Source organism: Muscardinus avellanarius (assembly GCF_963383645.1).
Source record: "Muscardinus avellanarius genome assembly, chromosome: X".
Classification (NCBI taxonomy): Eukaryota; Metazoa; Chordata; class Mammalia; order Rodentia; family Gliridae; genus Muscardinus; species Muscardinus avellanarius.
Window position 1 is genome coordinate 10,344,587 of NC_137792.1, and position 19,670 is coordinate 10,364,256.

Consider the following 19,670-nt stretch of genomic DNA (forward strand, 5'->3'; position numbering starts at 1 on the left):
GGCACCCTTCATCTCTCCCTTTCCTTCACAGCAATTTGTGTCAAGTCCTGTTGATTTATGCCCTCCAGACCACCTTGTTCTAAATGAAAGCGTCCTTAACCCCGACATGTCAGCTCGACTGCTCAATATCAGGCAGCCTAGTCAGAGCCCCCACTTTGTCTCTCTGTGGCCTCACAAATGAGGGTTCTTCCCCCATCCCTGCCCTTCTCTAAGTGTGGGTCTAGTTAGTGTTCTGTGTGTAAGACTGAATCACCTACCACTGTGTGCCCAGCCCCTGGTACATACGAATCTGGCATATGGCATGTGCTGAATGAACGCATGAATGAGTGAATGAATGAATGAATGAATGAATTCAGATGAAATAATTTCACATTTATCTTTATGGATGATACCCCAGAAATTCAGGGGGAGAGGGTGTCTTTTATGAAAAATCAGTTCTTGTACATCTGTTTTCTCAATTCCGTTCACTGTGATTTCATGATTTCGTTTTGTCTGTTTTTGAAAGTGTGAGAACAGACTGCAGCCGGGTGAGTCAACCTGCCCTAATGGAATTGCTCGGGCTTCCTTCTCATAAAACCTGCCCCCCACACACACACACACACCTAGCTGTAAGAATCTTTGATGACCAGAATTTCCCAAGGTAAGAATTTTCTAAGAAAAATCTGATCTTATCAGTGCCCTAGAACTTTTACAGCCGCCTGAACCCTGTGCCCCAAGCAGTTCCAAGAGTCACTGAGGGGAAGGAGTGAAGAGAAAACTGGATCGCATCGCTCATTGGAGGGAGCACTGAGTTCTTTGCGAACTGCTCTTGACCTTGGCATCTTGCCCGTGTCTTCTTTGGCTGGCTAACTGTGGCTGGTTGAGTGTTACTAGAATGGGGTGAGAGAAGGCATTCCCTTTTAGTTAATGAAGCTGAGCTGCTTAGAAACACCAGGTCTTTCTATGTATTTTCTAGGAAAGGGCAGTTAGGACCACACCGCCTAGCTGGACATGGTAGCTTACACCTGTGATCCCAGGACTTGGGAGGCCGAGACAGGAGGGTCACAGGTTGGCGGTCAGCCTTGGCAACTTAGCGAGACTGTTTCAACACAAAAAATAAAAAGGGCTGGTGGTGTGGCTCAGAGTTAAAATGTCCCTGGGTTCAGCCGCTAGTACTACACACACGCACGCACGCACACGCACGCACGCACACGCACGAACGCACACGCACGAACGCAACCACAGCCCCAACCACAGATTGGTAAGAAGTCCTACCTAAGTATATTCAGAGACTCCATTCCACTTAAGTTGCATTTCAGATCATCTGGTCCACTCAAGAATAACTAGCAGGGAGTTAAACCCCCAGCTTTCTTGTTAGAACTCAACTGATTCTTCGGCAAGTCTCCCCACCTGACTTACCACATTGGGTCCAACTAATCAATCTTTAACGTAGTTTGTTCACTTATTAGCGAAACTGTATCCAAGAATGTTCTGATCTGATCCACTGAGAACAGAATCAAATTACTCAATTAAGAACAGAAAACCTGCCGGGCGTGGTGGCGCACGCTTGTACTCCCCGCACTTGGGAGGCAGAGACAGGAGGATCGCGCAGGTTCAAAGCCAACCGCACGTGCTGGTTTAGGAGAACCTGTTTCTAAATTTAAAAAAATGTAAAAATAGGTCTGGGAGTGTAGTCCAGAGGTAGAAGGGCTTCCAGGAACCCCAGTACCACCAAAAAAAAAAAAAAAAACACCAGAAAACCTGTCTTTCTGCTTGTTTGGGATGAAGCTGACAAACATCTCCAGACCAGAAAACACTTCAAAACAAAAAGTGTGGGGGTGGAGAGGAAGAGAAGGAAAATGTGGTAAGGGCTGCTTAAGGCCACTAAATCCTCGAGTCTCCAACAACAGAGGGAGAAATTTGAAATTTCCTGAAAGGAAAATGTGAGCCTGGTGTGGTGGCATGTCTATAATCCCAGTACTTGAATTGAGAGGCTGAGACATGAGGATCACAGGTTCAAGGCCAGCCTCAGCAATTTAGCGAGGCCCTTGGCAACATAGCAAAATCTTTCTGAAGCCAGGCGTGGTGGGCACGCTTGTAATCCCAGCATTCAGAAGGCTGAGACCAAAGGATCGCGGTTCATGGACAGCCTCAGCTACTTAGTGAGGCCCTCCGCAACTTAGTGAGACCCTGTTTCAAAATAAAGAATAAAGCCGGGCGTGGTGGCGCACGCTTGTAATCCACGGGCTTGGGAGGCTGAGACAGGAGGATCGCACAGGTTCAAAGCCAGCCTGAGCTACTGGGTGAGGCTCTCAGCAACTTAGTGAGACCCTGTTTCCAAATAAAGTATAAAATAGGTCTGAGAGTAAAGCCTGGAGGTAGAAGCCCCTGGGTTCCACCCCCAGTACCAAAAAATAAAATAAAGAATAAAATCAGGACTGGAGGTGTAGCTCGGAGGTAGAATGTCCTTGGGTTCCATCCCCAGTGTCACCAAAAAAAAAATTCTTTTTGAAAGGGCTGGGAGTGTATCTTGGAGGTAGGATTCTCCTGGAATCAATCTCCAATACCACAGAATACAAAAAGAAGTGAGAATATCATTTAGAAACCTGAAGGCAAATACGAGGAGAAACCGCTAGAAAAGCCAAGAGTAGCAGAAAAAGGATAAACATTACTTTTTCATTATAGACCTTTTGGAACTATTGGCTTCGTTGGTAATATTATATTAATGAAAATATCAAGTTCAAGTTCAAGGCCCAAAGAGCGAATGAGCTCTGAAAGCCTTACATGAGGGTACCCGCTCACACCGTCCACGGCATGTTCAGATGTGAGAAATACAACCTTCTCCTGAAGTGACAGCACAGAAAGAAATGCCAGGGTGTCGTTGCCACGGCGGTCCTCAGATTACATCGTGCTAACACAGGAGCGACCAGGTCAGAGAAGGAAAACGTGCTGAAAAAGAGGTAGGGGAGCAGAGAACGCAGGCCCCGCACTCCAGGGATGCCCTGAATGGCAGAGGAGCAGAGAGAGCAGAGAGAGATGGCAGAAAGGTCACTGCGGAGGGAGGGGACAGGGGCCTGGCCAAGGAGGCTCTGCCTGGGATACCTGCCACACGCTCCAGCAAAGAACAGCACGGCCTGGGCACAAGCCCACTCTGGAAGGGGAAGGTTGGGGAAAGAAGGTGCCTTTCCACCCAAGCCTGGCACAGCCGCCTGCCTCGCAAAACTATCAGACGTTGCTACGAGGTCTAAAGATGATGGGTGACGGCCTCTCGGGTTCTAAGCAACCTGATTCAGCAACAAAGAAGAACCCAAATATCTCTGTTCTTTGTATTCCTTCCACAAAAAGCCTGAGAGAAGCCGGGCGTGGTGGCGCACGCTTGTAATCCCAGCATTTGGGAGGCTGAGCAGGAGGATCGCGCTTCACAAACAGCCTCAGCTACTTAGGGAGGCCCTTTGCAACTCAGTGAGACCCTGTTCCAAAATAAAGAATAAAAAATAGGGCTGGGGGTGTAGCTGAGAGGTAGAATGTCCCTGGGTTCCATCCCCAGTACCGAGATGAAACACCTACTTGGCCAAGCATGGTGGTGCACATCTGTAATCCCAGTACTTGGGAGGCTGAGACAGGAGGATCACAGGTTCAAGGCTAGCCTCAGCTACTTAGTGAGGCCCTGTTTCAAAATAAAAAATAAAGCTAGGTGTGGTGGCACATACCTGCAATCTCAGCACCTGGGAGTCTGAGACAGGAGGATCGCAGGTTCAAGCCTGAGCAAGTAATGAGACTCTCATCCAACCTACTGAGTGTGGCTCAGAGGTAGACTGCATCTGGGTTTAATCCCCAGTACCACAAAAAATAAAAATCAAATAAACCACACCTATCTTATCACTGCCAGGTGGTCAAAGAAAAGAACTGAGAGCTGGGCGTGGTGGGTGCACTTGTAATCCCAGGACTTGGGAGGTTGAGACAGGAGGATGGCAGGTTCTCGGCCAACCTCGGTAACTTAATGAAGCCCTCGGTAACTTCTCAAGACCCTATTTCAAAATAAAAAAAATGGCGCCGGGCGTGGTGGCACACGCTTGTAATCCCCGCGCTGGGGAGGCTGAGACAGGAGGATCGCACGGGTTCGAAGCCAGCCTCAGCTACTTAGTGAGGCTCTCGGCAACTTAGTGAGACCCTATTTCCAAATAAAATATTAAAAAAAAGTCTGGGAGTATAGCCTGGAGGTAGAAAGCCTCTGGGTTCCTCCCCAAGTACCACAAAAAATAAATAAATAAATAAATAAATAAATAAATAAATAAATAAATAAATAAAATGGGCTGGGTTTATAGCTTGGTGATAGAATGCCACTGGGTTCAATCCTTAGCACCACAAAAAGAAAGAAAGAAAGAAAGAAAGAAAGAAAGAAAGAAAGAAAGAAAGAAAGAAAGAAAGAAAGAAAGAAAGAACTTCGGGCAGGCTGAAATTCATTCCCAGCATTTGCAAATACCCTAGACTTTGAAGGTGAAAGGAACCTGACTCTTCCATTCCAAATGATTGGCCCCTCTAATTGGCCGAAATACTGGCTGTCATCTGATGCCCAGACCTCTCATTTCTTGGAAATGAACCATACAACCCAAGAAAAATAAAAAGGGATCAATAAGTAATAAAGCTTTAGCACATGTAAAGCACACCACATGAGGTAAGTACAGCACTGATTAACCTTTACCAGCGTTCTCTGCTACTCACCATAAAGTGCAATGGGTTCAAGGCCTCGCTGCGCCCTGAGCGCCTTAAACACCAGTGTCAGGAAGCTCGACTGTCTTACTAACCAGGAAATTCCCAATGGCAGTGTGTGCGGCCGACCCGAAGGAGGCCGGAGGCCGGCAAGCCCGCCTTCCCTCGCCTTCCTCACCTTCCTCGCCTTCGGGCCAGGGGAAAGCACAAGCCACTTCCCCCCGCGGCACAAGCCACTTCCAGCCTCTGAGCGGCACACACAGCACACAGCCATTCACTCACCTTCTAGCGGGGTCCTTGAATGTTTTGTTGTTGCTGCTTTGCTATGCTGGATTTTGGTTGGTTTGTTTTTTATACTGGGGGTTAAACCCAGGGGCTTTTTCCTTCTGAGCTACACTCCCGGCCCTTCTTATTTTTAAATTTGAAACAGGAGTTATGGCATATGCCTGTAATCCCAGTACTTGGGAGGCTGAAACAGGAGGATCACAGGTTCAAGGCCATCCTCAGCAACCTAGTGAGACCTTCTTTTAAAATATATAAATAAATAATTTCCTGGGGGTATAATTCAAAGGTAGAATGCTTCTGGGTTCAATCTGAAGGAAAAAGAGGAGGAGGAGGAGGAGGAAAGGAAGGAGAGAGGGAGGGAGGAGGAAAGGAGGGTGAATCTCATTAAGTTGCTGAGGCTGGCTGGCCTTGAACCTCTGATCCTCCTGCCTCAGTCTCCCAAGTACTAGGATAGCAGACATGAATGAGCCAATGTAGCCAGCTTCTCAAGTATTCTTTACAAGCATTCCCCAACCTGCTCCTTTCCTACTGTCCATCAGTTTTTCTATTGATTTTTTATTTGTTTTATTCCAAGCCTTAATTGGGTTTTTATTCTTTTTTAGTCATATTCAAGTCGTACAAAAAGTATGTGCCAGTTTTTTCTCAGTGTTTTTGTTTGGTTTTGTTTTTTGATTGAACCCAAGGGCGTTAGATTGGATCTCCAAGCTATGTCCCAAACCTTTTTACTTTCCATCTTTCTTTCTTTTTTTTTTTTTTTTGGGGGGGGGTACTAGGGATGGAACCCAGGGTCATTCTACCTCAAGCTTCACCGCCAGCCCTATTTTTTTATTCTTTATTTTGAAACAGGGTCTCACTGAGTTACAAAGGACTTCACTAAGTAGCTGAGGCTGGCGGTGAACCGCGATCCTCCAGTGCGCCACCACACCTGGCTTTTTTTTTTTAATTTTATTTTATTGGTGCACTTTATTCATACATCATAGTGGGATACAAACTTTTGTAGACATACATGCACACATCGCCCAGTCAGCCCCCACCCGATCCCCACCCCATTCCCTCCCCATCCCTCCTTCCCATGCTTGGCTTAGTGGTTGACATCTAGTATTATAGCAATTTATCCAAAATTAAAAATGTTAATCTCACATAACAGTTTCATTTGTCTGATACCAAGCTTTTGATGACTTAAAGATGCTTTTTTATCTTAAAAAAGGGTCTCAGTAAGTGGTCCAGGGTCTTGGTAAGTTGCTGAGTCTGTCCTCAAACATGTGATCCTCCTATCTCTTATCTCAGCATCCCAGTACAGGATTCTAGGCATGTGCCACCGTGCCCAGCTTCTCAGGAGGATTTTACTTAATGCTACATTGCACAACTCAAGCAGCCTCTGTCCTTGGAGACGAAATCTAAGTTCTCTGGCGTGGCACACACTCACCTCATACACAAGCCCAGCCCGGCTTTGCTCTCCGGATGGATTCTAACCTGCTTTCTACCCGAGCTCCGCGGGCCCAGTGCGCGGGCACCTCCATCCCGTCTCATCACCCCACTACACACAATTTGCCTCTTCATTACTTCTCTAAAGATTCCTCCCTGCCACGCCACAAGAGCCCATACTTTAAGGGCACTCCAGTGTTCCTTACTGTACCGCACTTACCATCGCTGTGCTCACCCTACCAGACAAATGGTTTACACACTGTTAATTCATTTTAAACTAGTCCTCGAAGAAGGCTAATTAATTCTCCCCGAAAATGTCCACATACTAGTACTTGGAAGCTAAGAATCTGTGACCTTACATGACAAAAGACTGCAGACAGGATGATGTTAAGGCTCTTGAGAGCTTTCTTGCTGCGTCATATCCTGGTGGAAGGCATCAGAGGGGAGAGACAGAGAAAGAAGCCAAACTTACCCTTCATAAGGAATCCAAACTGAGATAGAAGATTATCGCAGGTTATGAGGGTGAATGCAATGTAAACAGGTGCGCCCTTAAAAGAGGGAGACAGAAAGCTGAGTGTGGCGGTACACGCCTATAATTCTAGTATTTAGGAGGCTGCAACAGGAGGATGACAGGTTGGAGACCAGCCTCCACAACTTAGTAAGGCCCTGTTTCAAAAACTAAAAAGGAGCCGGGTGTGGTGGCGCACGCTTGTAATCCCAGAATTTGGGAGGCTGAGACAGGAGGATCACGGTTCACGGCCAGCCTCAGCTACTTAGCGAGGCCCTCCGCAACTCAGTGCGACCCTGTTTCAAAATAAAGAATAAAAAATAGGGCTGGGGATTTAACTCGTAGGAAGAATGCCCCTGGATTCCATCCTTAGGACTGCAAAAAAAAAAAAAACTAAAAAGGACCGGAGGTATAGCTCAGAGGTAGAACATCCCTGGGTTTAATCTCCAGTACCCCCAAAAAAGGGGAAGTAGAAAGGTCACTAACAGAGAAAAAGATCTAACAATGAAGCCGAGATCAGTAAAAGAGAGGTAGGGAGAAGCAAGCTCTGAAGATGGAGGGTAGAACCACGAGTGAGCATGAGCAGCCTCTACAAGCTATAAAAAGCCAGCGGATCCTCCCCTGAGCTTCTGGAAGAGACACGGCCCTGCCAGCCCACTTTGGCCTCCAGAAATGAAAGAGAATGAATTTGTATTGTTTCTGGCCACTGCATTTGTAGCACTTTGTTACAGCAGCAATCAGAATCTAATACAGTCATTAGACGTTTCTGTGAACCAAGGAAAACAAGCGCATCTGTATCACAGAGTTGCCACAAGGATTTCATGAGGTCCTAGGAGTCAGGTGCCTCGGGCATTATGGTGCTCATGGTAAAAAGACAGATTGCCAATAAGCACTCGCTGCCATCAGCAGGCCTCTGAGAACTCGAGCACTGAGGATGAGCACAGGTGCAAAAGCTATGAGACTCAAAGCCCAGGCAAAGGTTGGAAATAGAAAAGAAAGTGAACGCTGAAGGCCCAGGGAAGGCAGGCACCAGGTGAGGTGTGAACAGGTAAGCTGTCCTTTTTAGTGATAGATGCAATTTTTTTTTTTTTTTGGTGGTCCTGGGGATGGAACCCAGAGGCCTTCTACCTCCGGGCTACACTCCCAGACCTATTTTATATTTTATTTGGAAACAGGGTCTCTTAAACCAGCTGAGGCTGGCTTTGAACCTGCGTGATCCTCCTGTCTCAGCCTCCCAAGCGCGGGGATTACAAGCGTGCGCCACCACGCCCGGCTCGTGATCGATGGAATTTACTATTCAGGTTCTCTTAAACTTCAGGATGACAGGAACACACGCATTGCACTGCTGTTTGCAAGGACCAGTACTAACACCATACCCTCTTCCCAAAGGGGTTTTTCTAGGCACTTCACACTGTTGACGTCGAACAAAATAACACCATCACCGAAATCTGTGGTGCCTAGAGCTTTTAAAATTAATTACTCCTACCAAGCGTGGTGGTGCATGCTTGTAATCCCAGCATTCAGGAGGCTGAGACTGAAGGATCGCAGTTCGCGGACAGCCTCAGCTACTTAGTGAGGCCCTCCGCAACTTAGTGAGATCCTGGTTCAAAATAAATAATAAAAAATAGGGCAGGGGGTGTAGCTCAGAAGTCCAATGCCCCTGGGTTCCATCCCCAGACCCACAAAAATAAAAAAATTAATTACTCCTGCTGGGCGTGGTGGCCCATGTCTATAATCTCAGTTCTTGGGGAGGCTGAGACAGGAAAATCACAGGTTGGAGGCCAGCCTTAGCAAATTAGGGAGACCTTGTTTTAAAATAAAAATAAAAGCTGGGCGTGGTAGCGCATGCTTTTAATCCCACTATTTGGGAGGCTGACAGGAGGATCGCGATTCATCGACAGCCTCAGCTACTTGGTGAGGTTCCCTGCAATAGTGAGATCCTATTTCAAAATAAAGAATAAAAGGAAGAAGAATGCCCCTGGGTTCAATCCCCAGTACCACAAAAAAATAAATAAAATAAAATAGGGCTATGAGTAGCTCTGAAGTAGAACACCCCTGTATTCAATCTCTAGTAGCACAATAAATAAATTCATACATCCATCCAGTAAGTTGCTATTTCATTCATTCATTCATTAATACTCTCGGTTTTCCTAAGGAAAAAAATGAAATCTGTCCAAAGATCAAGCAGTTTGACCCCAAGGTGATAAATGACCTTTGTCTCTCCATTTTTCCATTACCAACCTTGTGCCTGTCACTCCTCCCCCTCCTCCCATTTAAAACTGCACTCTTGTGAACACACCCTGCATTTATTGCTTGTTTCCATAGATTTTTTTAGTTAATGTTTCATGCGAACATCTATTAGCGGATTTGGTGTTCCCTGCCGTGGAGACATGCCTTTGAGTCTATGAGACCAGAAAAATCCAGTGCAAGACATGTCACTGGGGGAGATGAGCAAGAAAAACCCTAGGAAGACCCCCAGGCTGCCTGGCAGGTTCTCTAAGCAGGTTCTCTTAGCTTACGCAAACCTTGGTCCCGTTTGGAAATGAGAAACTGGTAGCCAGGTATGGTGGTATATGCCTACCATCCCAGTACATAGGAGGATTGCAGGTTTGAGGACAGCCCCAGCAATGTACTGAGATTCTCAGCAACTTAGTGAGATTCTGTTTCCAAATTAAAAGGGCTAGGGGTGTAGCTCAAAGGTAAAATGCCCTGGATTCAATCCCCAGGATAATAAATTTTAAAAAATATAAACAAATAAATAAAATTTGTAACCTAAAAGACCGCTGATACCACTCCAAAGGTGCTTCTTGTAATGTATGTAATTTTTGTCCATATATCTAAATACACACATTTCACTTTATGTCACATGTTATATATGAATAACACATATATAGAACATGTTACCGGTCATATAATCTATAGCTATTAAGATCATATAAACCAGGCATGGTGATGCACACCTGTAATCCCAGTACTTAGGAAGCTGAGACAGGAGGATGGAAGGTTTGAGGGCAGCATGTGATAACTGAGCGAGACTCTGTTCCAAAATAACTAACTAGGCCGGGCGTGGTGGCGCACGCTTGGAATCCCCGCGCTTGGGAGGCTGAGACAGGAGGATCGCACAGGTTCAAAGCCAGCCTCAGCTACTTAGTGAGGCTCTCGGCAACTTAGTGAGACCCTGTTTCCAAATAAAATAGGAAATAGGTCTGGGAGTATATCCCAGAGGTAGAAAGCCTCTGGGTTCCACCCCCAGTACCACAAAGAATAATAATAATAATTAATAATAACAACAACAACAACAACAAAATAGGCCTGGAGATACAACTTGGAGGTAGAACGCCCCTGTGATCAATCCCCAGTACCACACATACACACAAAAAAAAGAAAAGTAGCCGGGCGTGGTTGCACAGGCTTGTAATCCGCGCTTGGGAGGCGGAGACAGGAGGATCGCGCAGGTTCGAAGCCAGCCTCTCTGGCTTAAGAGACCCTGTTTCCAAATAAAAATATAAAATAGGTCTGGGAGTGTAGCCCGGAGGTAGAAGGGCTTCCAGGAACCCCAGTACCACCAAAAAAAAAGAAAGAAAAAGAAAAGTCAGATCATTTCCTTCATCCAGGTGCACTGGCACAAGCCTGTAATCCCAGCACTTAGGCGGTTGAGTCCCGATCACAGGTTTGAGGCTAGCATACAGTACATTAGGGAGACTCTAAACTCAGAGATACAGTGCTCCTAGCAAGGCGTGGTGGTGCCCGCCTGTAATCCCAGCACTTGTGAGGCTCTCATCAACCTAAGGAAACCCTGTTTCAAAATAAAAATTAAAAACTTGGCCTGGGGTGTGGCTAGGAGGTAGAATGCCCCTGAGTTTAATCCTCAGTACTACACACACACACACACACACACACACACACACACACACACACACAGATAGAATGCTCCTGGGTTCGCCGGACATGGTGGGCACGCTTGTAATCCCCGAGAGACAGGAGGATCGCGCAGGTTCGAAGCCAGCCACGCGCGCTGGCTTAGGAGACCCTGTTTCCAAATAAAAATGTAAAAAATAGGTCTGGGAGTGTAGCCCGGAGGTAGAAGGGCTTCCAGGAACCCCAGTACCACCAAAAAAAAAAGAAAAAAAAAAGAATGCTCCTGGGTTCAATCCCTAGTACCACACACAGAAAAAAATTCTTTCACTATACACACGAGAAGAGAAATATAATAACCACCCTGTTGCTTTTAGCTCACAAGCGATAATTTTAGGGAACAGATGGTTTAAGATGCTAGTTCAACAACTGGGGAGATTTGAACCCAGGCTGTGATTACAGCGCTGTGGTTATGTGGGAGCGTGTCCTTGTGCTCACAGGACTCCAGCTGACTGATTTCAGAGGAAAGTGGATGGCCGTCCACAATGATTCTCAAATGGTCCACACGGGAAAGTGTTGGCCCAGAGACTGTGAAAACAAGTGTGCAAATGCTGGTAATGAATGAACCTAGTCAAAAGGAAGACTGGTTATATATTGTACTATTCTTGACACTTTCTATGACTTGAAATATATATATACATATATTTGTGGTACTGGGGATGGAACTCAGGGGCATTCTACCTCTGAGCTACACCCCCTGCCCTATTTTTTATTCTTTATTTTGAAACAGGGTCTCACTGAGTTGTAAAGGGCCTCACTAAGTAGCTGAGGCTGGCCGTGAATCACGATCCTTCAGTCTCAGCCTCCCGAATGCTGGGATGACAAGCGTGCGCCACCACGCCCGGCTTAGGCTTGAATTTTTTTTTTTTTTTTTTTTTTTTTTTGCGGGTCTGGGATGGAACCCAGAGGCGTTTGACGTCCGAGCTACAACCCCTGCCCAATTTTTTATTCTTTATTTTGAAACAGGGTCTCACTGAGTTGCGAAAGGCCTCACTCAGTAGCTGAGGCTGTCTGCGAACCGCAATCCTCCGGTCTCAGCCTCCCAAGTGCTGGGATTACAAGCGTGCGCCACCACGCCCGGCTTGAAAATTTTTTAAAAGATGTTGAGTGAAAAGATTGTTCTTATGATTTTTCACAAAAGGATGCTTCCTCTCAGAAGAATAGAACCTACATGTAAAAACACCAGAAATTTTCTAAAATCTTGATGAGAAAGCACTGCCAAAACTCAGATTATTTTTGTGTAAAATCATATAACTGAAAACACAATGTAGTTGGACATGGTGGTACACACCTATAATCCCTGTGCTTGGGAGGCTGAGGCAGGAGGATCACAGGTTCAAGGATGGCCTTAGCAACCTAGTGAGGCCCTCAATAACTTAGTGAGACTAAGACTTTGTTTTAAAATAAAAAAAAAGGGCCGGGCGTGGTGGCGCACGCTTGTAATCCCCACATTTGGGAGGCGGAGACAGGAGGATCGCGCAGGTTCGAAGCCAGCCGCGCTGGCTTAAGAGACCCTGTTTCCAAATAAAAAGTGTAAGATAGGTCTGGGACTGTAGCCCGGAGGTAGAAGGGCTTTCAGGAACCCCAGTACCACCAAATAAAATAAAAATAGGACTAGAGGTGTAGCTCAGAGGTAGAATGCCCCTGGGTTTAATCCCTCGTATCACACACACAAACACGCCAAAAAAAAAAAAAAACCCACAATGCCTGTCTTAATTCCAACCAGTGAGTTAACGCCTATTCCGGCTTGGTACACACCAGATTCAAATAATTTGTAATAAAATCATTAACAACATATACAAGACAAAGACGACGAGTGGGATGATAAATGCTCGAGAGGATGGGAAGCTTTTAAGAAATCCTGCAAGATTTCACATTTGTTCTCTAATGTAAATAAGGCTCTAGAATGTGGAGCGGAGAAGCATCAGGAAGAAATACAGTCCAATAGTTCAAGCCTCAATTTACCGGTGACATAATACAGGTCAGAGAAAATTATACAAGTGCGGAAGTGTACGAAATGTTTAAAAGCTGGTAAGTGCTTTTCGAGTTGATATGGCGCCTTTCCTGTGAGCTCTAAGTAACATGAGATCAACGCCCCCTGCAATTGTCTTAGTTATTTCATGGAAATTTTTCCACCGGAAATCAATTTTGTCTCCAATTTTAAACCCCAGCAGTCTCAAAAAGTTTGAAGTATTTCCAATTGTATTAGAAAAAGTCAAGTGTTTTCCTGAGTTTTTAGAATGGTTCACAAAATATATTTGGTAAGGAAAAAGGATGATAAATTCAAAAAACAAAAACAAAAATCCAGGCTCAATGGTGCACACCTGTAATCCCAGTACCTGGGAGGCGGAGACAGGAGAATCATAGGTTCGAGGCCAGCCTCGGCAATTTAGCAAGACACTCCACAACTTACCAAGACCGTTTCAAAATAAAAAATTAAAAGGCTCAGCAGTAGCCGGGCGTGGTGGCGCATTTGAGAGGCTGAGACAAGAGGATCGCTGTTCACAGCCAGCCTCAACTATTTAGTGAGGTCCTTTGCAACTCAGTGAGACTCTGTTTCAAAATAAAGAATAAGCCCGGCGTGGTGGACGCTCGCGTGTAATCCCTGCGCTTGGGAGGCTGAGACAGGAGGATCGCGCAGGTTCAAAGACAGCCTCAGCTACTTACTTAGGCTCTCAGCGATTTAGTGAGACTCTGTTTCCAAATAAAATATAAAATAGATCTAGGAGTGTAGCCCAGAGGTAGAAAGCCCCTGGGTTCCACCCCTCGTACCACCAAAATAAATAAATAAATAAATAAAGCTATGTAATATTATCCTTCTGTGACAGAATTTTTTTCTGGATATGAGCAAGTCATTTTTTCTAAGTCTAAATATGCAACTAAATTGAAAGCAATCTTCCACATTGAACTAAGCCTGAAATATGAACCGTGAGCCAATATTGTAAGTCTACATCGGAGAGAAAATATCATCCGAGGGAGAGAAAAAGCTTAGGCTTACTCTTGGGACTCTGGACCATAATCAACTGTCGAGGTGGCCCTTTATTGGATCTTGCCCTTAATTAAGAGGTTCGTGCAGTCTTGCGCTTAGGTTTCAAAAACCATTAATAATTACCCCTAAATGGCAAGTAAAAGGAAAATTTCATAATCAGGGTGGCGTGTCTGTAAAGACTATAAAAGTCACAGGATCCCTTGAAGCTCTTCGTGTGTCTGGCTGATTGTGGAAGCAGCTGCAAGGTCGGGCGACCAGGTCAGTACAATTTGAGCACTATCTGGAGCTTCTTCTGCTCGCAAGAATACTTGGCTTCCTTTTAGAAAAGCGGAAAAGATAATGGTCTCGAGAGAGATGGGCGGGTGCCTTCTAAGGGGATCACCAATAACATAAGGGGTAGAAGCTGGGGGCAGGCATTCTTCACAAGCGCACCCGAAAGTGCAGACCACATGGCGTACCTGAGAAGACAATGTCATCACGGTGAATACGGACGCTCTGTCCAGAGCTTATCTCCTAACGACGCGTTCTAAAAAGACATTCATCGTACTATCTATGATGATTTTGTTTGCAGTCGTAGGGATCAAATCCAGGGCCTTGTGCACGCTAGGCAAGCGCTATACCACTGAGCTACACCCCCAGCCCTGAAATTTGTTTTGTTTTGTTTTGCTGGTACTGGGGTTTCTGGAAGCCCTTCTACCTCCAGGCTACACTCCCAAACCTAATATATATATATATGTATACATATATATATATGTATACATATATATATATGTATACATATATATATATTTGTGGTACTGGGGTTCCTGGAAGCCCATCTACCTCCAGGCTATACTCCCAGACCTATTTTTACATTTTTATTTGGAAATAGGGTCTCCTAAAGCCAGCGCACGTCACTGGCTTCAAACCTGCACGATCATCCTGTCTCTGCCTCCCAAGCGCGGGGATTACAAGCGTGCGCCACCACGCCCGGCATATTTTTTATTTATTTGGAAACAGGGTCTCTTAAGCCAGCAAGGCTGACTACGAACCTGAACGTTCCTCCTGTCTCCGCCTCCTAAGCGCGGGCATTACAAGCGTGCCCACCACGCCCGGCTGAAATTGTTTTTAAAACACACTGGTAAACCAGGAATGGTGGTAAAAGTCTGTAATCCCAGTAACTTGGGAGGCTGAGACAGGAGGATCCCAGGTTTGGGGACAGCCTCAGAAACTTAGCAGGACTCTCTTCAGCAACCTAGTGAGACCCTATTTTAAAACAAAAAATAAAAAAGGGCCGGGATAAAGGTAGAATGTCCCTGGATTTAATCCCTAGTACCACCAAAAAAAATTTGGTAAATACTAGTGCCATTCCCATGATGCTCTTCTCCTCTCCTCCCCTTTCCTTATCTTCCCGAATCTTTGAGGGGGAAAAGCCTCAACGGCACTAAAATTCTGCTAATAGCACACCATCCATTTGAGCATTTGGTGTCCGGTCGCGGACAGCCTCAGCTATTTAGTGAGGCCCTCTGCAACTCTGTGAGACCCTGTTTCAAAATATAGAATAAAAAATAGGGCTGGAGGTGTATCTCAGAGGTTGAATGCCCCTGGGTTCCATCCCCAGCACTGCAAAAAAAAAAAAAGAAGAAGAAGAGGAGGAGACAAGTAGCAGGTGTGGTGGCACACGCCTGTAATCCCAGCATTTGGGAGGCTGAGACAGGAGGATCACAGTTCACAGATAGCCTCAGCTACTTAGTGAGGCCCTCAGCAACTAAGTGAGACCCTGTTTCAAAAAAGTAACTCGCCGGGCGTGGTGGCGCACGCTTGGAATCCCCGCGCTGGGGAGGCGGAGACAGGAGGATCGCGCAGGTTCGAAGTCAGCCTCAGCTACTTAGTGAGGCTCTCCGCAACTTAGCGAGACCCTGTTTCCAAATAAAATATAAAATAGGTGTGGGAGTGTAGCCAGGAGGTAGAAAGCCTCTGGGTTCCACCCCCAGTACCACCAAAAAAAAAAAAAAAAAGTAATTAAATAAGAGAACATTTTTCCAAAAAAAAAAAAAATCTGCCACTTACAGGACACCAAAATGAGTGCTAAAAAGTCTCCCGAGGAACTGAAGCATATTTTTGAAAAATATGCAGCCAAAGAAGGTGACCCGGACCAGCTGTCCAAGGATGAGCTGAAGCTGCTCATTGAGGCTGAACTCCCCGCTCTCCTCAAAGTGAGTCTGCAGAGCTGCTGGGCTGGCCTCCGGTGATGGGGCGGGAAGGGAAGGGAGAGGAGCCCTGCATGGGCGGAGAGCTGCCTCTGAAACCTAACCAAAGACCTACGGGGGCATGGCATCAGAGAGGGACAAAAACATGGGCCTTCCTCCCAAGAACGCAGCCCTCCATCACAGCCTCAGCAGGGGACTCTCCAGGAACCAACCAGACAAGGTCAATGGAAGCAGCCACTCTGGCCAGGCCCTTCGGCCAAGCTGCGCCTACAAGACCCACGAGTCACCGCACAAACCCTACTAAGGCCTGCCACCTGGATTCAGCTCCTCTGTGCTGGGCTCTAAGCAAACAAAGAGAAAGACAGGCATGGTGGTGCACGCCTGTCATCCCAGTACTTGGGAGGCTGAGACAGGAGGATCAGAGGTTCAAAGTTAGCCTCGGCAACTTAGCAAGGTTCTCAGCAACCTAACAAGACCCTGTTTCAAAATAAGAATAAAGTAGGGCTGGGGGTGTAGCTCGGAGATCAAATGCCTCTGAGTTCAATCCGCAGGAGAAAGAACGAATGAAAGAATGAAAGAAAGAAAGGAAGGAGAGAGGAAGGAAGAGAGGAAGGGAGGGAGGACAAAGGAAAGGAAAGAAAGAAAACAAGGAGAAAGCTGGGGGTGGCGATGATGCACACCCGTAATCCCAGTGCTTGGGAGGCTAAGACAAGAGGATCTCGGGTTCAAGACAAGCCTCAGCCACTTAGCAAGAGCCTGTTTCAAAACAGATAATAGGGCTGGAATGTAGCTCGGAGATAGATATCCCTGGGTTCAATCCAAAGGAAGAAGAGAAGGAAGGAAGGGAGGATTTATTGAGTTTTATGGCAGAAATAAAAATGGAAGTCTTCTTAGGACACTGTAGGAACATCAGTAGTCTAAAAGTCTGATGCAATATCTCATGGGACATTTACTCAAGCAGTGGTCCTCAAGCCTGGTCCCGGCCCAGCATCATTAGCATCACCTGGGAACCCACTGGAAAGGCATATACCCAGGCCCTCCGCAGGCCCAATTAATCACAGACTCTAGTGCGGGGCTGCCATCTGTGCCAAGGTCAGCGAGCCCTGGGGGTGATTCCAATGTGTGCTACCGCCCGGAACAAGTGATCCAACGTCACCTTAGATAACCCAGAGGCATGCATAGCCCAGGGCTTGGGAAAAACTGGGGTTGGTAGCTAGTGACAGGGTTGGGTCTGGAGTCTGTGTTGGAAGTCTAAAGCTTCTGTTAACAAGCTGTGCACCCAGAAGCAAGCTGCTTGCTATCTCTGGACGTGGGTTTCCTCACCTATAAAGTAGGTCTTCCCTACAGGGTAGTCGGGAGGATAATGCAGGTAACCTAATGGCCTCAACCCAGAGGCCGTGCAACCAGAGGCCTCATTACCCACAGCCCCTGGCTATATACCAGCCCCAGGCCTGGTGCCAGAAACAAAACCAGCTCCCAGGAAAACCTCGAAGCAGAGGCCAAAAATATTTGTGGGTCACAGGTTGTCTGTCAAAGCCCATGAACTCCTTCCCTGAAGAATGTTTTAGAGACATAAAGAGAGATGTGGCATGGTGTCATACGCCTGTAATCCTGGTGCTTGAGAGGCTGAGACAGGAGAATGGCAGGTTTGAGGCCAGCCTCAGCAATTTAGCAAGGCCCTCCACAACTTGGACCCTGTTTCAAAATAAAAAATAAAATAGGGTTGGGGGTATAGCTCGGAGGTAGAAGGTTCCTGGGTTCAATGCCAAATATGAAAGAAAGATGAAAAGAAAAAAAGAGGAAAGGAGGGAAGAAAGGATGTATGTATGTATATAAGGGCTAGGGATATAACTCAGTGGTAGAGCGCTTGCCTAGTACATGTGAGGTCCTGGGTTCAATCCCCAATACTACAAAAGAAATTAAAAATGAAGAAAAAGTATAAGATCCCATTTAAAAGTATATAAAAATACATTATCACCAGGCGTGGTGGCACATGCCAGTAATCTCAGTATTTGGGAGGCTGAGACCGGAGGATCGAAGGTTTGAGACCAGTCTCAGCAACTTGGTGAGGCCCTCAGCAACCTAGCTTCTGTTAATTGTTTCAAAATAAAATATAGCTGGCGGGGTGTAGCTCAGAGGTAGAATGTGCCTGGGTTCAGCCCCCAGTATCATAAAACAATTATATATTATCAGTATTAAATAATAAATGTAATACAGTATTTTTAAAAGTACCCAGATCTGTGTCTTGAAACCATTCTATAGCTCAAGCTAGCTTTTCCACACCTAAGGGCCAAACAGCACATGACTGGAAACTTGGAGCCCAGGACCTCTAACTTCAGAGAATGGGCAGCAGGATCTCATTTTATTTTATTTTTTTCTCTCTTCCCCAATTCTCTACCTTTTTACCTCAAACCAGAGTTCGAGCAGCCTAGATGACCTCTTTAAAGAACTGGACAAGAATGGAGATGGAGAAGTCAGTTTCGAAGAATTCCAAGTGTTAGTTAAAAAGATATCCCAGTGAAGGAGCGAACAAAATGGCGCCCTGAGCCCCGAAACAACACCTGGGCTTCTGGCCCACGTGGATCCCCACGACCCCGCTTGAAGTATTCACAATTATCATAATCTGGCTGTGAGGTCCAATTATTGTGAATAAAGAAATTCTTGGACATGTCTCCTCTGCTTGAGTACTGACTCTCTTAGTAGATTTAAAAAATAACCTTGGTCCAGTCCATACAATTTTAAGATTTTTAAAAAATAGGGCTGGGGCCAGGCATGGTGGTGCATGCTTATAAACTCATGTTTAGGAAACTAAGACAGGAGAGCTGCAACGAGGCTGCAAGATTCTTAGCAGCCTAGTGAGAATGTGTTTCAAAAAAAAAATAAAAAATAGCCGGGCATGGTGGGCACGCTTGTCATCCCCGCGCTTGGGAGGCGGAGACAGGAGGATCGCGCAGGTTCGAAGCCAGCCGCGCGCGCTGGCTTAGGAGACCCTGTTTCCAAATAAAAATGTCAAAATAGGTCTGGGAGTGTAGCCCGGAGGTAGAAGGGCTTCCAGGAACCCCAGTACCACCACCCAAAAAAAAAAAAAAAGGCGCTGGAGATGTAGCTTGAAGATAGGGTGCCCCTGGGTTCAATCCCCAGTACCAAAAAATATATATATATGAAAAAAAAATGAAGCTGGGCCAGGTGTGGTGATGCAGGCCTGTCATCCCAGTATTTGGGAGGTTAAGACAGGAGGGTTACAGGTTCGAGGACAGCCTCGGCAACTTAGACCCTATTTCTTTTTTTTTTCCTCCAAGCTATGCCCCCAGCCCTATTTTCCTTTTTTTTTGAACAAGGTCCCATGAAGTTGTGGAGGGCCTCACTGAGGAGCTGAGGCTGATGGTGAAGCCGCAATCCTCCTATCTCAGCCTCCCAAGTACTGGGATTACAAGTAATCCACACAGGATCCCCATTACTGGGGTTACAGATTACTGGGGTTACAGTGATCTTGCCACCACACCTGGCTAAGAGACCCTATTTCAAAATAAAAAATATAATAGGGCTGGGGGTGTAGCTCAGAGGTAGACTGCTCCTTGGTTCTATCCTCAGTACTACACATACACACACACACACACACACACACACACACACGCACACACACACACTGGAGCTGAAGATATACCTCAAC

At 46.1% G+C, this 19,670-nt stretch overlaps 2 protein-coding genes across 2 annotated transcripts in view; one reads left to right on the forward strand and one right to left on the reverse strand.

The window, feature by feature from the left end:
* CTPS2 (CTP synthase 2) overlaps positions 1–19,670 on the reverse strand; it is a gene marked incomplete at its 3' end in the record, with an annotated part of 101,063 nt that overhangs the window by 35,957 nt on the left and 45,436 nt on the right. The gene's annotated exons all lie outside the window — the stretch shown is intronic.
* S100G (S100 calcium binding protein G) lies at positions 15,776–18,521 on the forward strand (the record flags this gene model as incomplete). The annotated part of the gene is made up of 2 exons (XM_080719601.1): positions 15,776–16,006; positions 18,417–18,521. Exons 1-2 carry the CDS (start codon positions 15,872–15,874, stop codon positions 18,519–18,521), a joined length of 240 nt encoding a protein of 79 aa, XP_080575727.1. The 5' UTR covers positions 15,776–15,871.